The following is a 21962-nucleotide window of genomic DNA, read 5'->3' on the forward strand; positions in this document are numbered from 1 at the left end:
GACTAACGATTGGACCTACATGTTCGGAATGTCCATTTTAAAAACAAATAAACCTCAATATAATTTCAATAAAAAACTTAAAAAGATCCACATATTTTACCAAAAAAAATATCATTTACTAACAAAAACAACCTCAAACTATGCATAAAATGAAAATTAAATATCATCAAAGCTAGAACAAGGCTTTCATCAAAAGAAAAAAATAAAAGAAGAAAAGTTAGAACCAAGGCCTTCAAAATTACATTCTCATTTGTAATCAATTTTCTTATCAATCTACCATATAACTCTTGCAATCCCATTGTCAACACAGTTAAAAGTAATTACAAGATTTATACTGCCTGATTGCTATAGCATGCATAAATCCTGTTAAGCTAAACACTTCTCTTTACTCTAAACCTACAACACAGCAACAGTAACTGGAAACAGGCCTTCCAGTTTCACACCTCATGAGCCAATGACCAAACAGAGGATACATGCATGAAGAACAAATATGGGGTACAAGTGGTACAAGTGGTAAGAAGCTTCAACCACAATTCCAGGGAACATAAGTCATATCTGGTAGAGACCTCACACTGTCTCCTGTATATATGACATGTATATTTACAACTGAACAATACACTCAAATCATGAAGTTGGAGGAAGTTTATCCAAGGGTTCGATTGCAGCAACTCCACTGAGATCATGACTCATGTACTTTTCATATGTGACCTTCAACTGTCCCGATCTGGCAGCTTTTTGGAATCTTAATATCATTTCTGCACACTCCCTGTTCACAATCAAGCATAAATAAACATCCACTACTAAGAAGAACTACAAAAGATAATGAGACTTGAAAGATATGTGCCTGATTTCTGACACGTCATAGCGTGCATATCTGCAAAGCAATGGGGTCCAAGATGGAGTCATTTGCAGGGTACACCGAGCAACATAGATAGCTGATGCACATAGCAAGGAAGCCTTGAACTTCAAAGCTTCATATTCAACTAAGCACAGCTCAATGAGGTAAAACGCTAGATGTTCAACCTGAAAGCAATACCCATCACAAGTAACAGAAATTGTCAATATACTTTTGAACAATCCGTCTGTCCAAGTTAGAACAGTAAAGAATACCTAATATCAAATACAAATCTACTAAAAGCTCCCTATATATCAAATATAACTGATCCAATATCTGTAAAAGCTGCCTCCTTTTCTTTCTTCACCATTTTTTAATGGGAATTTTAGGTTTTATTAAATAGCTGATTCAGCAGTGACATTCTAAATGCTATGACATACCTTGGTGTCCGATTGAGCAGCCCTGATAAACCTTAACATGAAAACATAGGGAGTAGGTGCATTTAGGCGAAACTTCAACTTTTTAAGGATAAGCTTCTCCTGCAAGTTGAAGTTGCTTTGCATTGTTAAGAACAATAAAGGCAAACATAGGTTGGACAAAATTTAATTCACTGAAGATGCTTGAATGATAGCTAAATCGATCTGAGTCATGTGGGTTTTGGGTTAGAAGTATGACCATAGGTTATGATTGTGCGTTCTAGCATAAGGGTTGAAAATAATAAAAATACACAAACCAGATAGATTCCAAGTCCAAATACCAAGTTGACTCCTTACTAAAGCAAACAATAATTCATGTACAAACCATGGCCATTTCTCAGAAGTTTAAACTCCATATCAAAAAAAGTGCATACCATTTTGAGCATTTGTTCACTAGTGTAGGTCTCAGCAGATATACTGATTAAATCTTTGACCTGTAAAGGATGAAGGCATAAAATTAAATGAGCACATGATTTTTGCAAGGACTCAACTTTGAAAAACAATTATGATACCATGCAAAAGTGATGTTGATATTTACCCTAGGATGCCAAAAATCCTCATATTTTGATGCCAGCAAAAGAGTAGTAAGACCAACCAACTGCATATCATTCTTCTTTATTTGGACCTCTGAGAGAAATCGATCTAATAATGTGACCATGAGATAAAGTGTTTCTTGCATTAAATCAAATCTGAGGTGCACCTGTTACAAGAGTTACGAAGGACAGAGCATCTAGAATAAGCAAGCTGGAAATCTTATAATTTACACAGGGTAAAACACTACAATGAACAAAAAGGTGCATTAACACCATGTGAAACAAAATGTACCTCAATCAGCCAGTTGACCAATATGCCCCTCATACGAGGAGTAATATCTGTCTGTATTGACATATAACTTTCCAGAGATGCATTCTGTGCCTGCAGAATACAAAGTTCACTGTAAGCAAAATTATCTAGTTACCCAAGCATTGCTAAAACAGGTCCCAACAATTGGCCATTGAGATAAGTAGACTTATATCAACAACGTTAGAGTTTGATTCACATAGATTCAGAAAAGTCAACAACAGAGGTGCAAAGCTAAACCAGAAAATGAGAAATGGATCAACAGTCATCGATTAATAGGTAGGCAACTACAACTAAAAAACTATATCTCTGCTTCTCTTTTACTTTCAATTTAAAAGCAGATGTTCTGTTTCTAATGAAGAATAAATCTCTGTTTTAGAAAAGCCCATATGGCAATACAACAAAATATTATACTTAAATCATCTAATCAGCAACTCTCTAACTTCCTTTTTGATCGATAACAAACAAATTAAGGATAATTACTGATGACTGTTTGTTTACTATGTTACTGTTTATTCAGCTGAGTCAATCCATTTTACAATTGATCCATGTTATCAGTCTCTCTCCTATAGCTACTCATCGTTGGATCAAGCCCCTTACAAATATAATGATAATATGTTATGTTAATATCAAGAGAGATGCATTCCCATGGTCTGACTTCTCTCAGTGTTCAAGAAGGATCTTAATTGCTGTGTAATATGCCTAGCACCCAGACCACAAGAAGCTAAAAGCATATCTAGAAAGATAAGTAACGGAAGAAGGATGATCCTAATGAACAAGTACCTCGGTAATCCAATAATACTGATAAATCTCATCAACGTATTGAGCAACTTCCAACGGATTACCATCATTATCAATGCCTGGTAGCTTTTCTTCTTCCTTGACTCCACCATAATCCTCTAATAGCTGCAAAATATTCTTAATAGTCATTCAACTTCACAGTGAAGTAGTTGAGACATTACTGTAGCTTTTACTGGGGCCAAACCTTTGATCTTGTCATCAATAAGGATGTATAAGATCTCCTACGTGTAGTTTTCTTCCGGGAAAGGATATCTGGTATGTTGGTGCTAGCATCACTGTTGCCATTAGAAGGAAGATCCCTCCGATTGATTTCATTGGAAATTACTGTTGCATTATTTTCTGTATGAGAACACACTAAATCTTTCTCGGATGAGATAGCAGCAAGAGATACTGGTTTCTTGAAACCTGATGAACACTTTGATTTTGAAGTTCTTTGAGCATTGGAAGCCCTGAGTGCAGTCTTAACAATTGGCTGGACAATGAATGACATCAAAGCAGCTCATATAAGCATAATTAGGTAATATGCAGACATAAGCATGACTATGGTAGCCAGGTAACCATAAGCAAACTCAGAAAGTATGAGGCAAAATCATTAGAAAATGAAGCAAACTAATTGAAAAACAAAGCACTGAAGGCACATATAGCATGTCACATACCTTGAAAGATCTTGGCAAGATACTAGCGGCTGCATTAGATTGAACTTTAGGAGGCCTAGTTACAAAAAAATCCAAATTAATCATCAGGCTGCATACCTTTAGGCCTTTCAGGACCAATCACCATTAAGATTGACACAAATGAGCTACAATTTGAAGACAAGAATGTGATTTATTATTTGAATAGACTACAAATTTTTGGTGGCAAGTTCATCATTTAGTAGGTTTGTCCCTATTGAGACTTTACAAGGAGCAAAAAGACAGGCCATGGAACAGCTCCCACTTTCTCCCTGGAAACCCAGTTATCTTGAACATGTCAACAGTACAATTTGCAAAGCCAGGTGTCTGTATCTAAGCATCAGGGTTGGCAACCAATTTTTTTTCCTTATTTTTCCCAACTTATTTGCAATGAAGGTATAGACTCAAGATATTGATAAGGCAGTCCTCTTTCAGGTTCCATATTTACCACTTCAATGTACGACACTGTACTTCTAAATATTTACCTGATAATACCCTGTTTTCCTACATTGTCTCCAAAAATCAAAACAACAAAAATGAATAGACAAAATGATTAAAACAGAACAAAACAACATTATTCAATCAGAACAAGAGCATATTTATTTTACACGCACTTTCCTTTTCTTATATGAAGCATAACCAAGATTGACCGCAAGCATCATTCATATTCTTTTTGCTACAAAGTTAGTATATAATCTTTTCACTAATAATCTTTTCAGTAACCGGAAAATAATATTATAAATCCAGAACATTGGAAACCTAAAATTCTGGACTGCAGCAACCTTGAACTGCATGAAACAATTCAAGGAATAGAGGAATAAGTCTTAAGCCTCATCTCTCTAAATTACTTTTTTCTTGTACTCACTAATATCTAAATGTGTAATTCATTTATGTTTTTGATTCTGACATTAATCTAAGAGATTATCCAATAATCATAGCAGAGTAAAGAACCAGAATGAAATTAAAACTCCTGCTTACATTGTTACAAAGCCATCACTCTCTCGATTCCTCCAAAGATTGCTCTTTGCATTGTTTGCTTGCTGTTTAGCACTTGCACAGACTTTAGCCTTAACTGATAAAAAAACAGGGGCAAGAACAGAAAGGAAACACCATCTTAGTCGATGAACGCTGTGCTTGCACATTTGGAAATTTAAGAAAAATGAATCATGCATCTTACTCATACTCCTGCTAGGTTCTGTAGTTTTTTCCTGCAGAAAAAGGGGAGCAAGACATTCAAAACACAGATGAGAGGCAGATACAATGCACAACCAACAAGAAAATATGGTGAGAAAAAAGTGGGGTAGCACTATTTTTTTTTTTTTTGAATCAAAATGAAAGAAATATGTTCAATAGCCTCGAACAACATCACTTTGCAAAGGCTTGGTTCACCTTCTTTAAAACTGGCAAAGACTTCCTTCAAGAAGAATAAGGAAATAAGAAATTGCATCAGTGAAGATATTTTATATGTTCTTTTAATCAATTAATCCAAATATATTGCTTAGATTCACAAACCTCATGGGTACAAGCGAGCTCTTGGTTGACCTGAAGAATTAAAGAAAATATAATGTAAAACTATTAATTGAAGTTAGCATAACTTGATCAGAAAATTTAAAACAGTAGACATACTAGCAGGTTTCACCCTACCGCAAAAAAAATCTGAAACTCTAATTAACAGTGTACCTGCTGGTAGTAACAACAGATTTATGATCTGAATTCTTGGTTTTATTGCTTTGGTCATTCATGGAGGTCTTCAGATGTTTAATACCTTCTGTTCTCGGAAACCAGAAATTTCTTATATGCTGTTCAATCAGTGAAAGTCACCAAAAAAAATATATAATTAATAGCTGGCTACCTGTCTTAGAAGTATGAACACCAACAGCACCTTGGTCTAGATGGTCCTTCTCTTTTCCCTAGTTTAAAAGAATTGTGAAATAGATCAATTCCTTGAAAACTCAATGAAAAAAGGAAAACAAAGGGTGATGACATCAAGAAAACTAAAATGGAGGATTAGCTGCAAACAAAGTAAGACTTCAAAAGCTGTCTCTTGCTTATAGTTGGAAAATCTAATGAATATATCGAAACTGCCTCATGAATTATGTTCATTAATTGTGGACTTTTAGTGGGGAATTTAATTTCCAAATTACAGGTTCCATAAATATGGGAATAAAACCTTCAAATAACTAAACTAGATTAGCAGTTTAAAGGTCTTAAACTCCATCCAAGAACTTATCAAACCCAACAAGAAAAAGAAATGCTAGATCATATCACTTTCATTGCTTATACTTGTCCATCAACAGTTTCTCAGCTTTGTTCAATAATCTAAAGATCTCTCCTATCTTCTTACTTCTCATCCCCTAGAAACCCATTTGGAGGATTTAAATAATTTCATTACTATGACATCAATAGTCCATATGCCTTTAAGAATAGCAGTCAAAGTAGTTGCACTAACAGTTATCCAGCTTTTAGTAATTTACAATAGTTCTGTCACCTTGAATGAGTTCATATATGTTTGAGGGGCTTGTCAGGGAGGGGAGAAAAAGAAAAAAAGCTTTAACTTAAAGCTTTAACTTTTTGATTTAGTCCTTGTACCTTGAAAGATTTCCTGGAGAAGACATTCACAGTTCTTGCTACTGGAGCCATTGAGACTCTGCCAATAAAGTGCTTTGCATATGTTAACTGCCATCTAATAAACAATAAAAATTAAATACAAGTATCCAGCTAGAAATACTTTTACAGAGCTATTATCTTCTTGCATAGCATGTTACGAATTTGGTAAACATTCATTCTGGATAAATGGAACTTTTAAACATTCAATAACGATGGAAACAGACAAAGAGGGAAAGAGAGAGAGAGGCAGGGAAAGGGATGTGGAAGTATGTCAACAAAAAGCAAATGATAAGATAAATCATAAAGGGGATCTGAATTACATACAAAAGGAAATACATTGCACCCAAAAAAATACAAGGAAGAACACATGCTTGGACCATAAAAATGAAAAAAGAAACAAGGTTTACTCTTAAATAAATTTTCATAACTATATCCATAATAATATCAAATTGATTGACAAAATGAACAAGTGTCTACAAGTCCCGAAATCCTGGAAATAGCAGTTCCACATATAGGACACAATAACAGCAATTAGCTTTCATACCCTTCCAAAAATGCATTTCTCTCATTCTTCCTGCATTACAAAAGGGCAAGTACTGATAAATAATCAGTGCAATACCAGCAAGAGCCAAGAATTCAACGTATAACATTTGACTCACTCACATTGGTTTGGAGCCATCATAAACATTAGTTGCAGAAACATTAGAAGCACGATTACAAAGATCTGCCAAAGCTTTTCTTTGAACAATTTTGTTTGCTGAAAATGGGGCACATAAAGAACGATAAACAACCTTCCGACAGCCTAGAATTCAGATTCTTAGGACAAATTTGTTAGAGACGAACCATACCATATGCATCGCGCTTGTTTTTACTATTTGCCACATTCTTCAAAGTCCCCTTTAAATTACATTCGAGAGTTATGCATCAATGTAAAATCCAGAGCTTGGAACATTACATGCTTAATTAATAAAAGAAATGAAATCAGTATCAACCTTCGAATCACTTGCAATAGTCAGAGGGGCTCCTTTGCTAACTACGGCTGACTTCATCCTAGAAAAAAAATAATAATTAAATAACAAGTAAAATCAGTTTGGAAAATAATCAAATTATTTTTATTTAAAAAAAAAAAAACAAGACATTGTCCTAAAATAGAAGCAAACTTACATAGTAGAGGCTTCATTCTTGGGCTTTTCATTTTCCGAATAAATCTTGAAACCTTTAGGCAGGGCCAAAGACATCAAGATCGAAGGTGAACATATCTAAAAGAGAAAAGTTAATCGGAACAGAGAAAGAAGGGAATTGAGTACAGTACCACTCCTGCGAGTGAAGCCATGTTCATCTGCTCTACTAACACCTGGCTTTCCCTGAAATGAAAGAATATAATCATGGATATGAAACCCTAACTAAGTGTGTATTATATCAAAATTCAAATTCAAAGAAAGAATTATTAAAAAAAAAAGAAAAAGAAACGAAACGAGCGAAGGCATTATTGTAATTATCAATTAATTAAAAAGAAAAGAGATTGAGATCAAAATCAAAATACCTTGAGAGATGTCATGTTCTTGGATCTTTCTTGATCTTTTCTTCTTGGCTAACCGTTGCTTTTGAAATCTGAGATCTATGGAGTCGCCCGCCTCTCTTCTCTTCCCCTCTTTAGCATTTCAAATTGTTTCCCATTTTACCATTATACCCTCCCCTCTTTTCCATGGGAATTGGAATAATTTTCTATTAAATTTATTACCGGAAAAAGGCAGTGAACAGGTAAGGTTGACCTTCTTGTCAGGCCAAATAATAGAATTAAAAAAATAACAAATAATTTTATTTATTTTATATTCAATAGTATGTAAGTTTTATTTTTAATTTCACTTTTTTACATTGAGATATAAATATTATTTTTTTACATAAATATTATATTTAAATACTTTAATTAGGTTTTTTTTTTAATTGAGAAAATAGGCATTCGATCCGATCCTTACTCTTCAGACAAAAAACTTTATATGCTCACTAATAAAGTAAATGCTCGAGTGCAGGTATTTTAATTAGATTAAACTAGTAAATATTTAAATGTTATATCATAATTTAAAGGTAAAAATATAAATATATTTACGCTTAACATTATAATCATATAGTAATAAGTAACATTAACGTTTAACGTTAATATACATAACATTAGCATTAGTATTCAAGATTTAAAGTAAATTTATTTAAATTAAATTTTATTTTAAAACATAAATTAATAAACATAATTTTTTTAAAAAATTTGAATATTTTACCTTTATTCATATAATGTGGAGATGATAATGACTTTGTTAAATTTATTTTATTTGAGAATTTCGTGAGTGGAACCGCCTTTAACTAGTATGTAGGCTTACCACCAAACTCAATGCAAAGTTGGCTTTAGTTTGAGGCTATGTTGCACGCATAGTTTTACAGAACTAGGCCTGACATAACTATGGTTGATTTATCTAAGATTAGACAACAGCCTAGGCAAAAGTTGGAGGACTTCATTGCTAGGTTTAGGAATGTTAAAGCTAAAATGCATGTCCAATTACTAGAAAGAAAATATGTGAGCATGGCCTGGAGTGGTCTAAGTTCTAAGTTAAGGAAAACACATTTGAGGATAGAGAATTTGTGGACCTTTTTGAGCTTGCAACATGTGTGGCAAAATATGAGTTTTTCTTAAAGAAGAGCAATAAAGAAAATGCATCCAAGTATTTGATTCATTGATTAATATATGATTCTTTATTTAGAGAGTAACGTTCGAATTTCTATTCTCCTAATTAAAAAAAAATATCAACTTAAGTCATCTTATTTCGCAACCAATGAGGTTATCAAGGAGAAAAAGATAGTGATATGGAAGAGGATTTTGAAGGGAGTCTGGCTGAATTGGTGATTAATAATTCCCATACATGCCAAGATTGGTTAATTTAAATCCAAATAGAATTGTAAAATAGGTTATAGGAAAGCAAAACAATCAAAAGTTTACTAGTAGGCAATTTGCATTTGATTTAACATAAGTAGATCGAATTTTTGAACATCTGTCGAAGATAAGAAGATAAATAGCTTGAAGGACATGTTTTATCATCATCAAATGTGATAGGAAAAAGATATTGTAAATGACATAATAAATGGTCTCATAGTATTAATAGTTGCCTTTTTTTTTTTTTAACATGTGCTGCAAGATGCTATTGAGGAAAGGGAGCTAAAATTTCCAAAAGAATGGAAAAAACTTCAGGGGTAGTTTTCACAATTTAAATTTGGGGTCCATGATCAACACATAAGGTTAACGAGAGAAGTCGCTTAATCCAAGCAAGCCTTTAACCAACATCCAAATTGTGACCAACAAATGTAATTCTTAAAACAAGTATATAATCTCTTTATATATATATGTAGTCAACAAAGAAATTTCAATTGCCTCACATGTTCATGTAGGATCACAACTTCTACAACCTTTCTAGACAACCATATAAATTCATATTGTTGTAAACAGAAGTGGAAGCAAAATATAATTTATTTATCATCCCATGCCTTTCCTTGACTAAAAACAATGTATACTTGTAGTATAAAATCCAAAGCAAAACATGACACAGCTAGTAAAGTGACAGGACTCAAGGTATATCTGTATTGGATGCTTTCGCGATGACCTACGAAGTGTGACAGTGGTGGAGTTAGGGTTTTGCGATTGAAGGGGCAAAGCCAATGTCTATAAAATAGTCATATTAGAAGTTAAATGTTTGACAAAAATGTAAAATAACTTAGTTGAAAAAAAATTCATGTGAAAATTACATAAATAACTCCAACTACGTGTTGAGTACAAAAAAAAAAGATATTTTTTAACAACTATTGCATATTAAGCTTGAACATCTTTAATTGAACTCGACAATCTTTCATAAAGTTAAAGGCATCTATCCCTAAATCAATATCAAAGCCTTAAATGATTTCCTTTTCAATGAAAATGATTAACGAATTTTTAAAATCATTATCTCCCATTCTATTACAAGTCTCGTTCTTAATAAGTTTCATACTACAAAATGCATGCTCTAATATTGTAATGGAAACTGAAAAAGTTAAGACAAGCTGGATCAATCTGTCAATGAGGAAGTAAACTTTTGATAATCTCGTCTTCTTTAACACTTGATATAGCTTAAAAAGTACAGATACATTTTTTAAAACCTGATTATGAAGAATGTCAAATTTGAATAGAACTAATTAATAGCTTAGATGCATTTTACCATTATTAGTAAAGTTATCAGATCAATATCAAACGATTTGAAATCATTCTCAAAGTCCCAAGATGTGCCAAGAATGAGCAACTCCACCACATTCTCAGTAAATCTAAAATCCAATTCTTGTAAGAGTAAGCCAATTGTAGCCAAAAACAAATCAACTTGACAATGGTGCTTAGTTGTGACATGATCTTTTTAAAGATGACATTTGCCTAATTTATATCTAGCCCCAATTTCATGAATCCCAATTTCATATCTCTCACAAAACTTCTTCACTGACACAAGCAAAGGTTCCCAACCATCTTCTCTCAATTGTTGGAGACACTTTTTAGTAAGTGATACTAAACAAATTGCATTTAATATGTCTTGAGACTTAAGTTGTAAGCTTTTGAAAGGTCATTTGTTATCTCCAACAATTTTTTTTATAAGATGCAAGATACACACAAATTCAAATGACAAATTGGTATGTTATAAAAATTATAAAATAAAGGGACAAAATTATGGAATTATTGTAGGGACAAAATTATAAAATTCTAAAAAAATAAGGGTATGTTATAAAATTATTATAAAAGCAAATTATAAAATTTCAAAAAAAAATAAAAGCTGTTATAAAAATTTCAAAACTTTTAGGGAGGGCGGGGGGCCCTACTAGCCCCTCTTTCCTTTGCGTCTAAAGTTTGAGTAACCAAGGACTTCACACATACGCCACGTAAAAGATCTACTAATCAATAAACAAAATAATCCACAAGTGTAAGATATAAAATCTTAGTGAGCAAACACAAAAAAGGGGAACAAGCCAAACAAGGTAGTAGTTCGTAAACAAAGTCCAAATATTATGCAATTTTAGATAATATATCAACTATGACCTTTCAAGGTAATCAAGTGTTCTCAACCTTACTTCCATGAGATAAAATTCTACACAAAGTCCCTAGACTCTCATTATAAAATTTCTTAACCAAATTTTCACAAATAAGGCTTAAATAACCAACATAGGACCAATGACTCTATAGGGATCGACCTTTTGGAGTGTAAGGGGTGGACCTTCTCTTAAAATAAAACATTGTTCATATGTTTTGATGGCTAAAGATCAACCCTCTAATATGTAATGGTTGATCCTCACATCTCCATTTTTCATCCACAACCACAATTTTACCCAATGTGTTTCAAATATCCAAATCTACATGTCCTCAATCTTAGAAAATTGGTGTTTGGAAGTGATATTGTAGTTAGTAAGTGAAAAGAGAGTGAAATTTTGCAAGTGGGGAAGAAAAAGAGTGAAAAAATGCTGCTTAGGGTTCTAAAATAGGGGGAAAAGTGGTTTTTTATAAGGCCATGGGCTCGACACGATGCTGTAGACACCATTTTTTTATCATAATTGTTTCTCTTATTTTAATTTTTATCATTTTATTTATTATTTATCCAAATTTAATTGAATATTTGAGTGCATATTGGGTCTTTAAATGTCCAAGGGCACAAGCCTTATTTGGGCTTTTCGAGTCTCTCTTTAAAATATTCGGAGCCCATTCTCAAAGCATGGCCCATAAACAAGATTAATAAGGGTAATTGGGATTAAAACAGATTAAATAAACACAATTAAGCTAAATTAAACATGAACTTTCTGAAAAACTAGGTCTAGTTGTCCAGAAACAAAAATATACAAGGCCAAATGTGCCTTCTGCCCAAAGTGGTTTTCACGCCCTGGAAAAGGTCACTTGGCTAAAAATTACAAGCCAAGGAAAAGATCTAACAATTGAAGGGTACTAAGAATGGCACACTCTGCTAGTATAAAAGGCTAAAAAAATGAGGGGGAGGGAACTCTAAGAAAATCCTAAAAGGCGATTCGAAAGAAAAAATCTTAGTAGCTTTAGAAAAAAAAACCTAAGGTTGAACAGTAGAGGCTTGAAGGACTGCTAAAACAGTTGTTGGTGCCAATAAACCTTAAGACAATGTCAGTATGGACTTCATTATGGGGTTGCCTAAGGCTGATAGGTTTGGTAGTAGACAGATTCACTAAGTATGCCACATTCATTCCTACCACGAGGGAATGTCCCGCTAAAGAGGCTGTTAAGATATTCTTGAGGCATGTAGTGAAGTATTGGGGGGTGCCTTGAACCATAATTTGTGATAAGGATGGCTGGTTCATAGGAAAGTTCTAATAGAGTTATTTAGATTGCTGGGGTTAGAATTATGTTTTTCCACTAGCAACCACCCGCAGAATAATGGACAGACTGAGCAGGTAATTGTGCAGGGCACACAGACCGATTGGTCGAGGTGGCTTGATATGGCCTAGTTCTCCCACAACTTATAGCGTAACAAGTCCACTGGTTAAAACCCGTTTAAGTTTATGAAAGGGTAACAGCCCCACACCCTTTGCACCATTGTAGTGGGTTATACCAGTCTAGCATCAGTTGCCTACAAAACTGCTAAAGATTGGAAAAAGTAGCTTGAATTGGCCTAGGCTGTTCTCCATAAAGCTATGAAAAGGGCAAAGAAATGGGTAGATTAGACCGGATGGGAAACTCATTTTAGTGTGAGGGATATAGTGATGGTCAAATTGCATATGGTTTTGAAGAACAAAGGCATACACAAAGGACTTGTTCAAAGGTATGAAAGGTCCTATTGGATGATTAAGAGGGTAGGTAATGTGGCTTACAGACTAGACGTGCTGCCAAACTTGAAAGTGCACCCAGTATTCCAGATTAGCATGCTAAAAGCCACCATGGTGATATGGGAGAACCTAACAGAGGGTGAGCCACAAGGCTCCATTAGGTGTCAAGGTAGCATATGATAGAGTAATGGAAGAGGTGTTAGTTGATAGGGTACTCAAACGACAGCACCATATGCCCCAACATTAGTACCTTGTGAAGTGGAAGGGGTTGCTTGAGAATGAAGCTAACTAGCAGCTTGTGATGAACTTATGGCAGTTCTAGGATCAAATCGATGCCTTCACAAGACATTGAGGGCACTGCCAGTTTAGGTAAGGGAGGCTATCACGAGCAGTAGTTCAGGGCTTTAGAAGGGGTTATGAGGTGTCTCGAAGTGTCGGCTTGTGGGGGAGTATTGTTGGGAAAGAACCCCCGTTTGGTAGCATGGTGCATGTGCAAGTTGTATAAGTGGGGCGCATAGCATAATGCTTAAGTGAGCCAGCCCACACATGGTTGAGGTAGTAGTAGGACAGTGGTAAGCCATCTCGCAAACCTTGGAGCCAGCTCACACAGCGTCCAGGCAGACTACTTAAGAAAGGGTTAGAGGCACCAAACTACCTAGTGGAAGGGCTGGAACACCACTATAACACCTGTAATAGGCTGAACTATTTGAATTTGAACTGGGAAGGGAATCTCGCCTAAAACTGTCTTATATAACATTTTTGAATCTTGGAGATACTTTTGGCTATAAATACCCCTTACGATTCATTTGTACAGCTGTTGACTTTTTTAATACAAATTCTTTACTCTTAAAATTTCTCTAGCACATTTTTTTCTCCTTTCTTCAATATTTTGATGCGTGCTTCCTGGCCTGAGGCCTCATGCTTGTGGGTGTGCTATGTGCTTGCTAGCTTGGGGCCTTATCTTGTTGTTTTTGTGCTAATGGTTTGTTGGGCTGAGGCTTAGTGCTTAACTAGGTGTGCTTGCATTTCATATTGCATATTGTGTGCTTTAGGGTTTTTGTGGCCTTAAAGATTGGCTGGTAAGTATGTTTTAGGCCTACTTGGATTCATAAACCAAGCTAAGGGTGAGTTTACGGCCACATGATTGGGCTGTATGAAAAACTACCATATGACATATTGACATGGTTCAGAGATTCCCTTCATGAGAAAGATCCATTGCAGTTGTATGTGCAACCATTGGAGGCCAAGCAATGGAGTGGCTTAAGTTCTCTTCCTTTCTTGTGGTGTATCACAGGTTCAAAACAAGAAAAACGGTGGCCATCATGATCACCGCATCAGTTGACTAGGTAATATTATTTTTAGAATATTTCATTTTTTTATTATGTTAAACACCAAGGAGATCCATGGGATACAATATAAGAAATTTTGATTTTAATTTTATCCATTTTTTCTTCTACATGTGTGATTTGATCACACTCTCATGCTGTTTTCTTTCAATGGAATCAGAGCCATCCTTGGTTCGTTTTAAACACAATTTCATTTCTTGTTATTGTTAATTTCTTATTAAACATGAATATGTTGTGTTCGGGGTAATTAACAAGAATTGTTCTTGTGTTTTTTTATTTTGTTTTGAAATTATTTTGAATTTCTAGATAGTTCTGATTTGTACCTTTTAATCTTTGATTATGCAAAAACTAATTCAATATTAAAGAATCCGGATATGCAGGTCAAAGTATGCATGAGATGCACAAATAAATCAGCAAGATTGGATCCAGTTTCATGAATGAAATTGGGAGCTATCTCATGGACAGAATAAATCAAAATATTACTAATTGCAAATTATTGAAATATTATATAATACATATATGTATATGTATAATCGGGTTCAAGTTTAAAGTATCCTTAGATTGAACTTACTCAAACTTGAGTCGGATATTAAAAGCATTACACGAATCCACTCCATAACCGAATATAGGATACCCAAACTCTATGTTATCGGTTTGGGTACCTGCAAATTCCCATATAATAATAGCCCATTTACATCCCTATCCCTATCTTTTTACCTAGCTTCTAGCATAGTAATGGTGACTAAATTTTCAGTAGAAGATGTTCCATACAAAGCTAATGTATTTGTATCGCAGGAACTTCTTTCTGAGAAAAATCCAGGCTCTTTTGGTTGAGGTAGTGTGACCTCGTCATTATTCAACATCAAAACCACAGATGACATTACTGGCCTATTTTCTGAGTGCTTCTGTACACATAGTAGACCCACTTGAATGCATCTGAGAACTTGGGCTTCAACACATGAATCTTCCAAACATGGATCCATCAGCTCCAAACCATTGCCATCATTCCACAACAACCATGCCTAAAACAAATTGCAATTTCACATGTCAATTTTGATATGTATGAAAAGCTAATGAGAAAACATGCAAGGAGGGTGCAAAAGTAGTGCTTAATCACTTGTACCCACATGTCCCAAAAGATTGTGATAATGATCTGGATGATTAAAGCCTCTGTTCCGTTTGCCACTTATTATCTCCAATAAAAGCACCCCAAAGCTAAACACATCTGACTTCATGGAAAATTTTCCATCAATTGCATATTCTGGAGACATATAACCACTAAAAAGAAATCAAACATAAACTTCAAAAATGGTGGAAATGCATTTTTTTAACACAAGAAAGTTGTAATCAACTTACTATGTCCCAACTACTCGCTTCGTTTTGGCTTCGAATTGATCAGCTTTGAACATTTTAGCTATACCAAAGTCTGAAATATTGGGGTTCAACTCATTGTCTAGTAAGATATTGCTGGACTTCAAATCCCTATGAATGATTCGCAATCTTGAATCATGGTGGAGGTAAAGAAGTCCTCTTGCGATTCCCACAATAATTTGAAAACGCTTTGGCCAGGTCAACATGACTCTCTTAATTTGATCTGCATGGCATTCCATCCGAGTTCATCTTAATTACTACTTTCTTTATTATAATTTTAAGACCAAAACAAAGGACTCTGTACTAACATATCAATGGAGTGGAGATTTTGAAAATTTTACGAGTGAAGTGGAGGCAAAAGAGAGTGGAGATTAGATAAACGAACCGAAAATAAAGCAATCCAAGCTTTTGTTAGGCATAAACTCATAGATGAGCATCCTTTCATCTCCTTCAATGCAACAGCCCAAAAGCCTGACAAGATTCTTATGCTGAAGCTTAGCTATCGTTGCAACTTCATTCTTGAACTCTTCCACGCCTTGCTGGGAATTCCCTGAGAGCCTCTTCACCGCTACTTCTTGTCCCTTAAGTAGCTCACCCTGCCGATTATTGTGTGTAAGAACTAAGGTCACCCTTCCCTTCAATGGATTATACAATGAAGCGGACATCATCTCTATTACCTTGTACACAAGTCCAAAACCGCCTTCTCCTATTTTGTTTGAATTGGAGAAGTTATTGGTGGCAGATGCAATGGTAGCAAAATCAAAAAACGGCAACTCCAGGTCTTCTCTGCCTGTTGCTGATCCTACATGTGAAAGAGCAAGATTATGAATCTAAAGTTAGGAAGAAATTTAACTGAGTCCAACTTTTACTTACTACTTTGCAGCGTAAGAAGTGCATATTGATAACAAAATGAAAGAGAGAGAAAGTCATTACAACAGGGGCTAACAGACTAGTAAGGCATGCATAGGACAAGACAGATGGCTTGGTCGGCTATGCACTGAAATATAAAATGACATTGTCAGTGTCAGATGCATGGCAGATATGTTTGTTATGCACCTGCACGTGACCTACATACTGACTTTGGCTTAAATAAAGTACAAGCTTTACTATAATTCTAACACATATTGCCATGCATTATCAAGAAATGATGTTGGATGTAGTACTCGCTTAGGGCACAAACATGTTCCTCATATTTCATAGTCTTGGGGTAATACTAACAGCAGCCGATGGGTTACTTTGTTTACCTCTTCTCTTTCTCTTATTCTTCCAAATCGTATACCATGCCAAAAAGGAAGCAAGCAGCACAAAAATCGTCGATGCGGCCAACGCAAGCATTGTTTTTTTACTTTTCCAACTTGATTCACCTGTTGATTCTTTACCTACAACTCAAAATGCAGCAGTAACTGTCATGGTCCAGCAAGTTCAAGTCATTCATATCTAGGGCAGTTCAATAATTATCATAAACTGATAAGTAAGAACATTTTTCAAAGTCCTTGGGCATTTTAGGTTGATACTTGCAGTATAATACTCAAAATCATGACTTAGTTACCAGTTTAATGTCCACGCTCGAATGAAGGTTACCATTAAAAAGTGAAGAGATGTCCATTTCAGGTTCACTTACTTAGTTCTGAAGCTGGCATCCGAATATAGATATCTTGCTCACTGTCTCCATCAATGAATTCCCGCATATCAACCAGATCGCCGAACCACATCAAACATCCACTACCACCATTAGAAATATCTGAATTAGCATATGCTGTGCAAGAACAATTCTCCAAGCACTTTGCCCTGCAGTCTTCCAGGTTCATGCTCCGATTAAACTTGAATTCCAACATGTCTGGCAATTTTACGTTTGCAAGTTTCACAAATCCCTCTCCCTTCTGGCAATCTAACGGGGTCATTCTTACGCATCCACCAGTCCAATTGAGTACTTGCCACTGGTGTTGTGATCTGGGATGAAACCCTGTCAAGCAATCACAAATTGGCCTTTTATTGATTCTGCAAATTCCATTAGGGCCACACTTTGCATAATCATCACACAAGTCGTTCTGCACAGTGTACATGACCGTCCATTCGGTGCTATTTCCAAACAGCACAAGACGTTGAAGCAAGCCCGACTGATTCACCGTAAATCTTGTTATGACAGAAGTGTCCTTCACTTCAAACTTATAGTAAAGCTCCTCTGCGGTGTCAACAAAAATAGGATTCAAAACTGTGTTTTGCTGCATTCCAACACCACTAAATCCAATTCCATTCCATGACCCAGTTCGAAACCTCTTCTTCATTCCCTCACGAAGAACAAGCTGAGGCAAGCCATTATTATCAACTCGGTAAGTAAAATCTCCAGGAGCTGGATCATTAAGATCCTTCCAGGCTGTGAAATATCGATTTACACCAGTCAATAAGTTCCATCCCATCTTCATCCCTGGCAGTAGAGTGTCCGAGGGAAAATCAAAACTTTCCCATAAGTATCTATTTGTATCTTCAATATCCTTCTCTCTAACAACAAAATTTCCTGAATCCAACAGCTGTGCAACTGGATTTTCTGCTGCTCTGGATGCATTGGATGACCAGACAGTACTGTTTTCTCCATCAAAGACAACAAGATTACCAGTGCTTGAAATGTTAAAGATGGCGTGTGAATCTTTAATTGGGTTTTCTCTATTAGCAACCCATACAACAACATCAGGAAACCTTTTGTACCATATCCCTAAGTATTGGTTCTTGGACTTACCAGGTGAGAAGAAGCCTAGCTCAAAGCTTTGGCCTGAAGAAACCAAGGTGCTGCCATTTCTGATGGATTGAGTTGGAGTTAAGGAATTAGCAGCAGAACAATAGTACAAGCCTGAAAATGAAACTAGACAGCGGAACAAGATCAAAGCGAGGCTCGTCATTAATTACCATTAACAAAGAAACAAGTAAAAGAGCTAGCTCATGCGTTGCGGAATTTTGCAGTATGTTTTAACCCATGAAACTTTTACTATATATACACTGAACATGCATGAATCAATTGGAAAACTATAACCCAGAAAGGGACATAAGTACTAAGGAGCATAGAGTATCATCTAAGAAAAGAATGAAGAAAATGGTTTGCATTGGCTGAATATCAGAATTAAAAAGGGTAGCATTGTTTCTTCTGCTACCATCTAATTGGACTAAGTTTGACTTGGAAAACAAGTTAGGGCTAATAGAAAATAAACACAGTTAGTCACATGACAATTCAAAACTCGGACTTTTTGGATAGCAATATGGCCCTCGTGGCTTTCTTGCTTGGACTATGGACAGTTGATAATATCTTTGATTGCAACGTATTTGTTTTTCTATTCTTGGTGGAAGAGAAATGCCACAACCCTCTTCTATTGACCCAAGCAGATGAGACAAGGACTGAACCAAGGTGATCTACTGTGGGGAACCCAAATCCAGCAAGTAATTATTTAGTAATTAATTTTGAAGGAAGATTCAGAATGTATTTATTAACAGAATTAATTACTTGAATTAATGTTGAAGGGTCAATTGGGGCATTGACCAATTGAACTCATGAGACACACTTATCATTCTTGAAAAATTCAAAGTTCTATTTTTCATCCTATCTCTTTCTGGTTTCATTAATTCTCTTGAATCTTCCTTCACTTTGGCCACTTCCGCATGCAATAATAAAATAAAAATTAAATTAAGAAATAATGTATTTTTATATTAATATTTCAATGTTATGTTTCAATTAAATTTAAATAAAAAAACATTATTGATTCAATTAAATAATACTCCTATCGCACCAGATTGTCTGAGTCTAATCTGAAGTAGGCCGGGGTTACCGCCATGGACTGCTAATCAAGGCCTAGGGCCACCAGGAGCCCATATCAAAGGACCATCTATTGGGCTCTCAGTTATGGGCCCATTGATTTTGTATGCAATATATTTTTCTTTTTCTATTAAGAAAAATAGCATCTTAGTATTTATATTTAGCAATGATGCTAAAAAACTTCTAAGCTATTTAAGAAAATTTAAATAAAATTTTTTTTATTGTATTTAATTAAATTTAAATAATTTTATTTTGAGTCAAATAAACTTTAATAACTAATGGTTAATTAATTGTCAATAATCAAAATATCTATTGTTATTTTATATCCTCGTAGCACTACAGCAGCATTAATGTAAAGAATGAAAAATAAAATATCATCATGTCATTATGTCACATCAATATATTACATCATTATGACATATCAACATACCATATTAATACCACATCAATACTGTGTAGCATAAAATGACAACTGGTATTTTAAATAAACCCATCATTAATTATAAAAATTTATTTGATTCAAAGTAAAAGTATACAAATTTATTATTTTTTATTTTTGAAAAGTATGCAAATTTCATTAAATCTGGATGTGAAAAATCATCACTCCCAATCCCTATACAAAAGGCATAAGACCTGTCCAAAAACAAAATCAAAAGCTCTCTATACACAATCAAGCCCTTATAATATCTAATAAATAGTTTAAGGTTTTTTTAGATATTATATCTTTAATTAATGTACTAATTGAGTTTGAATCCCCTTTTTTTCAATAAGAAAAAAAAATTAGACTTACATAGTTAAAATCTCAAACACCAATTTTCTCTAGTATACCCCAATTAGATGTCATATCTAAAAAAGTTCCTAAATTATTCAAGAAACTTTAAATAAGCTCTTATACTTTTATTGTGTTCAATCAAACCCTTGAATTTTTTATTTTGAGCAAAATGCTAAAATAAAATTACAAGAGATTGATAAAAAAGAATAAAAGTTTATTTAATTTTTTTTAATAATTCAAGGGTTTTTCTTTTTTAGGTATTATGCCTTGATTTAATATAGAAGATAATGTGCTTTCTTTTTTTTTTTTTTGGGTTGTTGATATGTGAAAGGAGATTTAAATCAAGACTCTTTGAATAAGGCATATATCCACTACCATTAAATTATTCCTAATTTAATAGTTGCTCAAGCAATAGTCAATAAATGTGACTTGGTGACAAGAATTAAGTAATGAATGTAGTAATTTGTTGTGCTGACAAAAAACAATTGAATTTGAATGGACTAAGTCTGTCTCCAATGAAAAATTAGCTCACCTAACTTCTACATATTGTAATATGTTTTACATGTCCAAACTCTTCACATGTTTTTGACTGGTCCATGTTTACATGTTTTAGTTTTTAACTTGTTCACTAATTTAATAGGCAATATACTTACTATGTTGATAATGTCTTAATCCATGTTCTCCACACAAAACCAATCAAGTAGCTTTTCCTTATTACCTTCTATTTAAACTCAATGATTCAAAATGTTGTATATATATTTTTGGAAAACTAACATGTACATCAACATCAATCATAATAATAATTATAATAATAATAACAATAGTAATTAATGAATAAAATAAAATAATATTACAAATATTTTAAGGTTAATGAAAATTGAATCCAAAATTTATTAAACTTTGAACTAGTAAAAAAGTGTGATTGTCATTCGCAACTCGTAAGTTTTATAAGTGTATATATTTGTTTAGGATTTGTATATGAAACTTTCAAATCACAACATTTTATATTTAAATTATTGTTATAAAGTGTGAGTTCGAACTCAACTGTTTGATGCAAACGAGGAGCCATCGTCAACATTTCTTTGTTTAGATACGATTGATCACCTAATTGAATCTACCGATTCTAAAAAAATCCTATGCGCTTAACTTAGGTTCATTAAAAAGATATCTTTTGGTCTATGAAATAGATTTATTGATCTTGCATTGCGATATTAATGATTTTCAAACTTCCAGTCCCTCTATTTTTTAATCTTTATTCATCCATGAAACCATCAGAGTCAAACTATAAATGGAATAATTAGTAATTGACAAAATGGAATTGAATGAGCAGCACATCCTCAATGGCAAAATGATATACCATATATAGAGAGGACTTTGTAAACGAAAATGATTGATTGATCATACCAACAAAATATTATTTGGGTTCTTGTTGCATACAAATTTGAACAAAACTTTAGCCTAATACATGGCCACATTTATATCCACAGGTTATAGTCAAGGGGCATATTAAAAGCTTTAATGAAGTCTCCGGCCTTCATATATTACCACTTTATATTGATTCGGTCATTGATATTTGATTGAGAAGCTTGAGGGCATCAATAATGGTAGGC

The 21962-nt window shown here is 34.2% G+C and overlaps 2 protein-coding genes across 5 annotated transcripts; both read right to left on the reverse strand.

Moving 5' to 3' along the window:
• Positions 1-223: 223 nt before the first annotated feature.
• Positions 224-7914, reverse strand: CYCB3;1 (cyclin b3;1). Of its 4 annotated transcripts, XM_021443805.1 has the most exons (24): positions 7774-7914; positions 7543-7594; positions 7395-7446; positions 7223-7280; positions 7079-7127; positions 6894-6987; positions 6775-6804; positions 6213-6306; positions 5476-5533; positions 5304-5391; positions 5136-5165; positions 5013-5037; positions 4801-4831; positions 4602-4695; positions 3609-3663; positions 3358-3424; positions 3137-3276; positions 2935-3057; positions 2137-2226; positions 1850-2011; positions 1686-1745; positions 1276-1374; positions 845-1023; positions 224-766 (listed from the first exon to the last, which is right to left on the reverse strand). In XM_021443805.1, exons 1-24 carry the CDS (start codon positions 7786-7788, stop codon positions 625-627), a joined length of 1887 nt encoding a protein of 628 aa, XP_021299480.1. In that variant the 5' UTR covers positions 7789-7914; the 3' UTR covers positions 224-624. The 4 variants fall into 4 exon arrangements, with proteins under 4 accessions (XP_021299480.1, XP_021299476.1, XP_021299477.1 ...); XM_021443801.1 differs by having other exon boundaries at positions 3137-3424; positions 7079-7115; XM_021443802.1 differs by having other exon boundaries at positions 3137-3424; positions 6213-6270.
• Positions 7915-15031: 7117 nt separating this feature from the next.
• On the reverse strand, positions 15032-18675 carry LOC110428088 (G-type lectin S-receptor-like serine/threonine-protein kinase At4g27290). The gene is made up of 7 exons (XM_089785601.1): positions 17403-18675; positions 17026-17154; positions 16459-16583; positions 16167-16377; positions 15767-16004; positions 15538-15688; positions 15032-15432 (listed from the first exon to the last, which is right to left on the reverse strand). Exons 1-7 carry the CDS (start codon positions 18673-18675, stop codon positions 15124-15126), a joined length of 2436 nt encoding a protein of 811 aa, XP_089641727.1. The 3' UTR covers positions 15032-15123.
• Between the last annotated feature and the right edge of the window lie 3287 nt (positions 18676-21962).

This window comes from Theobroma umbraticum, unplaced genomic scaffold (assembly GCF_002168275.2).
Source record: "Theobroma umbraticum cultivar Fairchild unplaced genomic scaffold, ASM216827v3 scaffold_25.0, whole genome shotgun sequence".
Taxonomy (NCBI): domain Eukaryota; kingdom Viridiplantae; phylum Streptophyta; class Magnoliopsida; order Malvales; family Malvaceae; genus Theobroma; species Theobroma umbraticum.

Excerpts from the sequence above, each read along its gene's own strand:
- LOC110428088 (XM_089785601.1), bottom strand. The coding sequence starts at position 18,675 with ATGACGAGCCTCGCTTTGATCTTGTTCCGCTGTCTAGTTTCATTTTCA. Across the intron at positions 16,584-17,025 it reads GAATAAGAGAAAGAGAAGAG|GATCAGCAACAGGCAGAGAA; the intron begins GTAAACAAAGTA and ends TTTCACATGTAG. Across the intron at positions 16,378-16,458 it reads GTTTTGGACTTGTGTACAAG|GGTGAGCTACTTAAGGGACA; the intron begins GTAATAGAGATG and ends AATAATCGGCAG.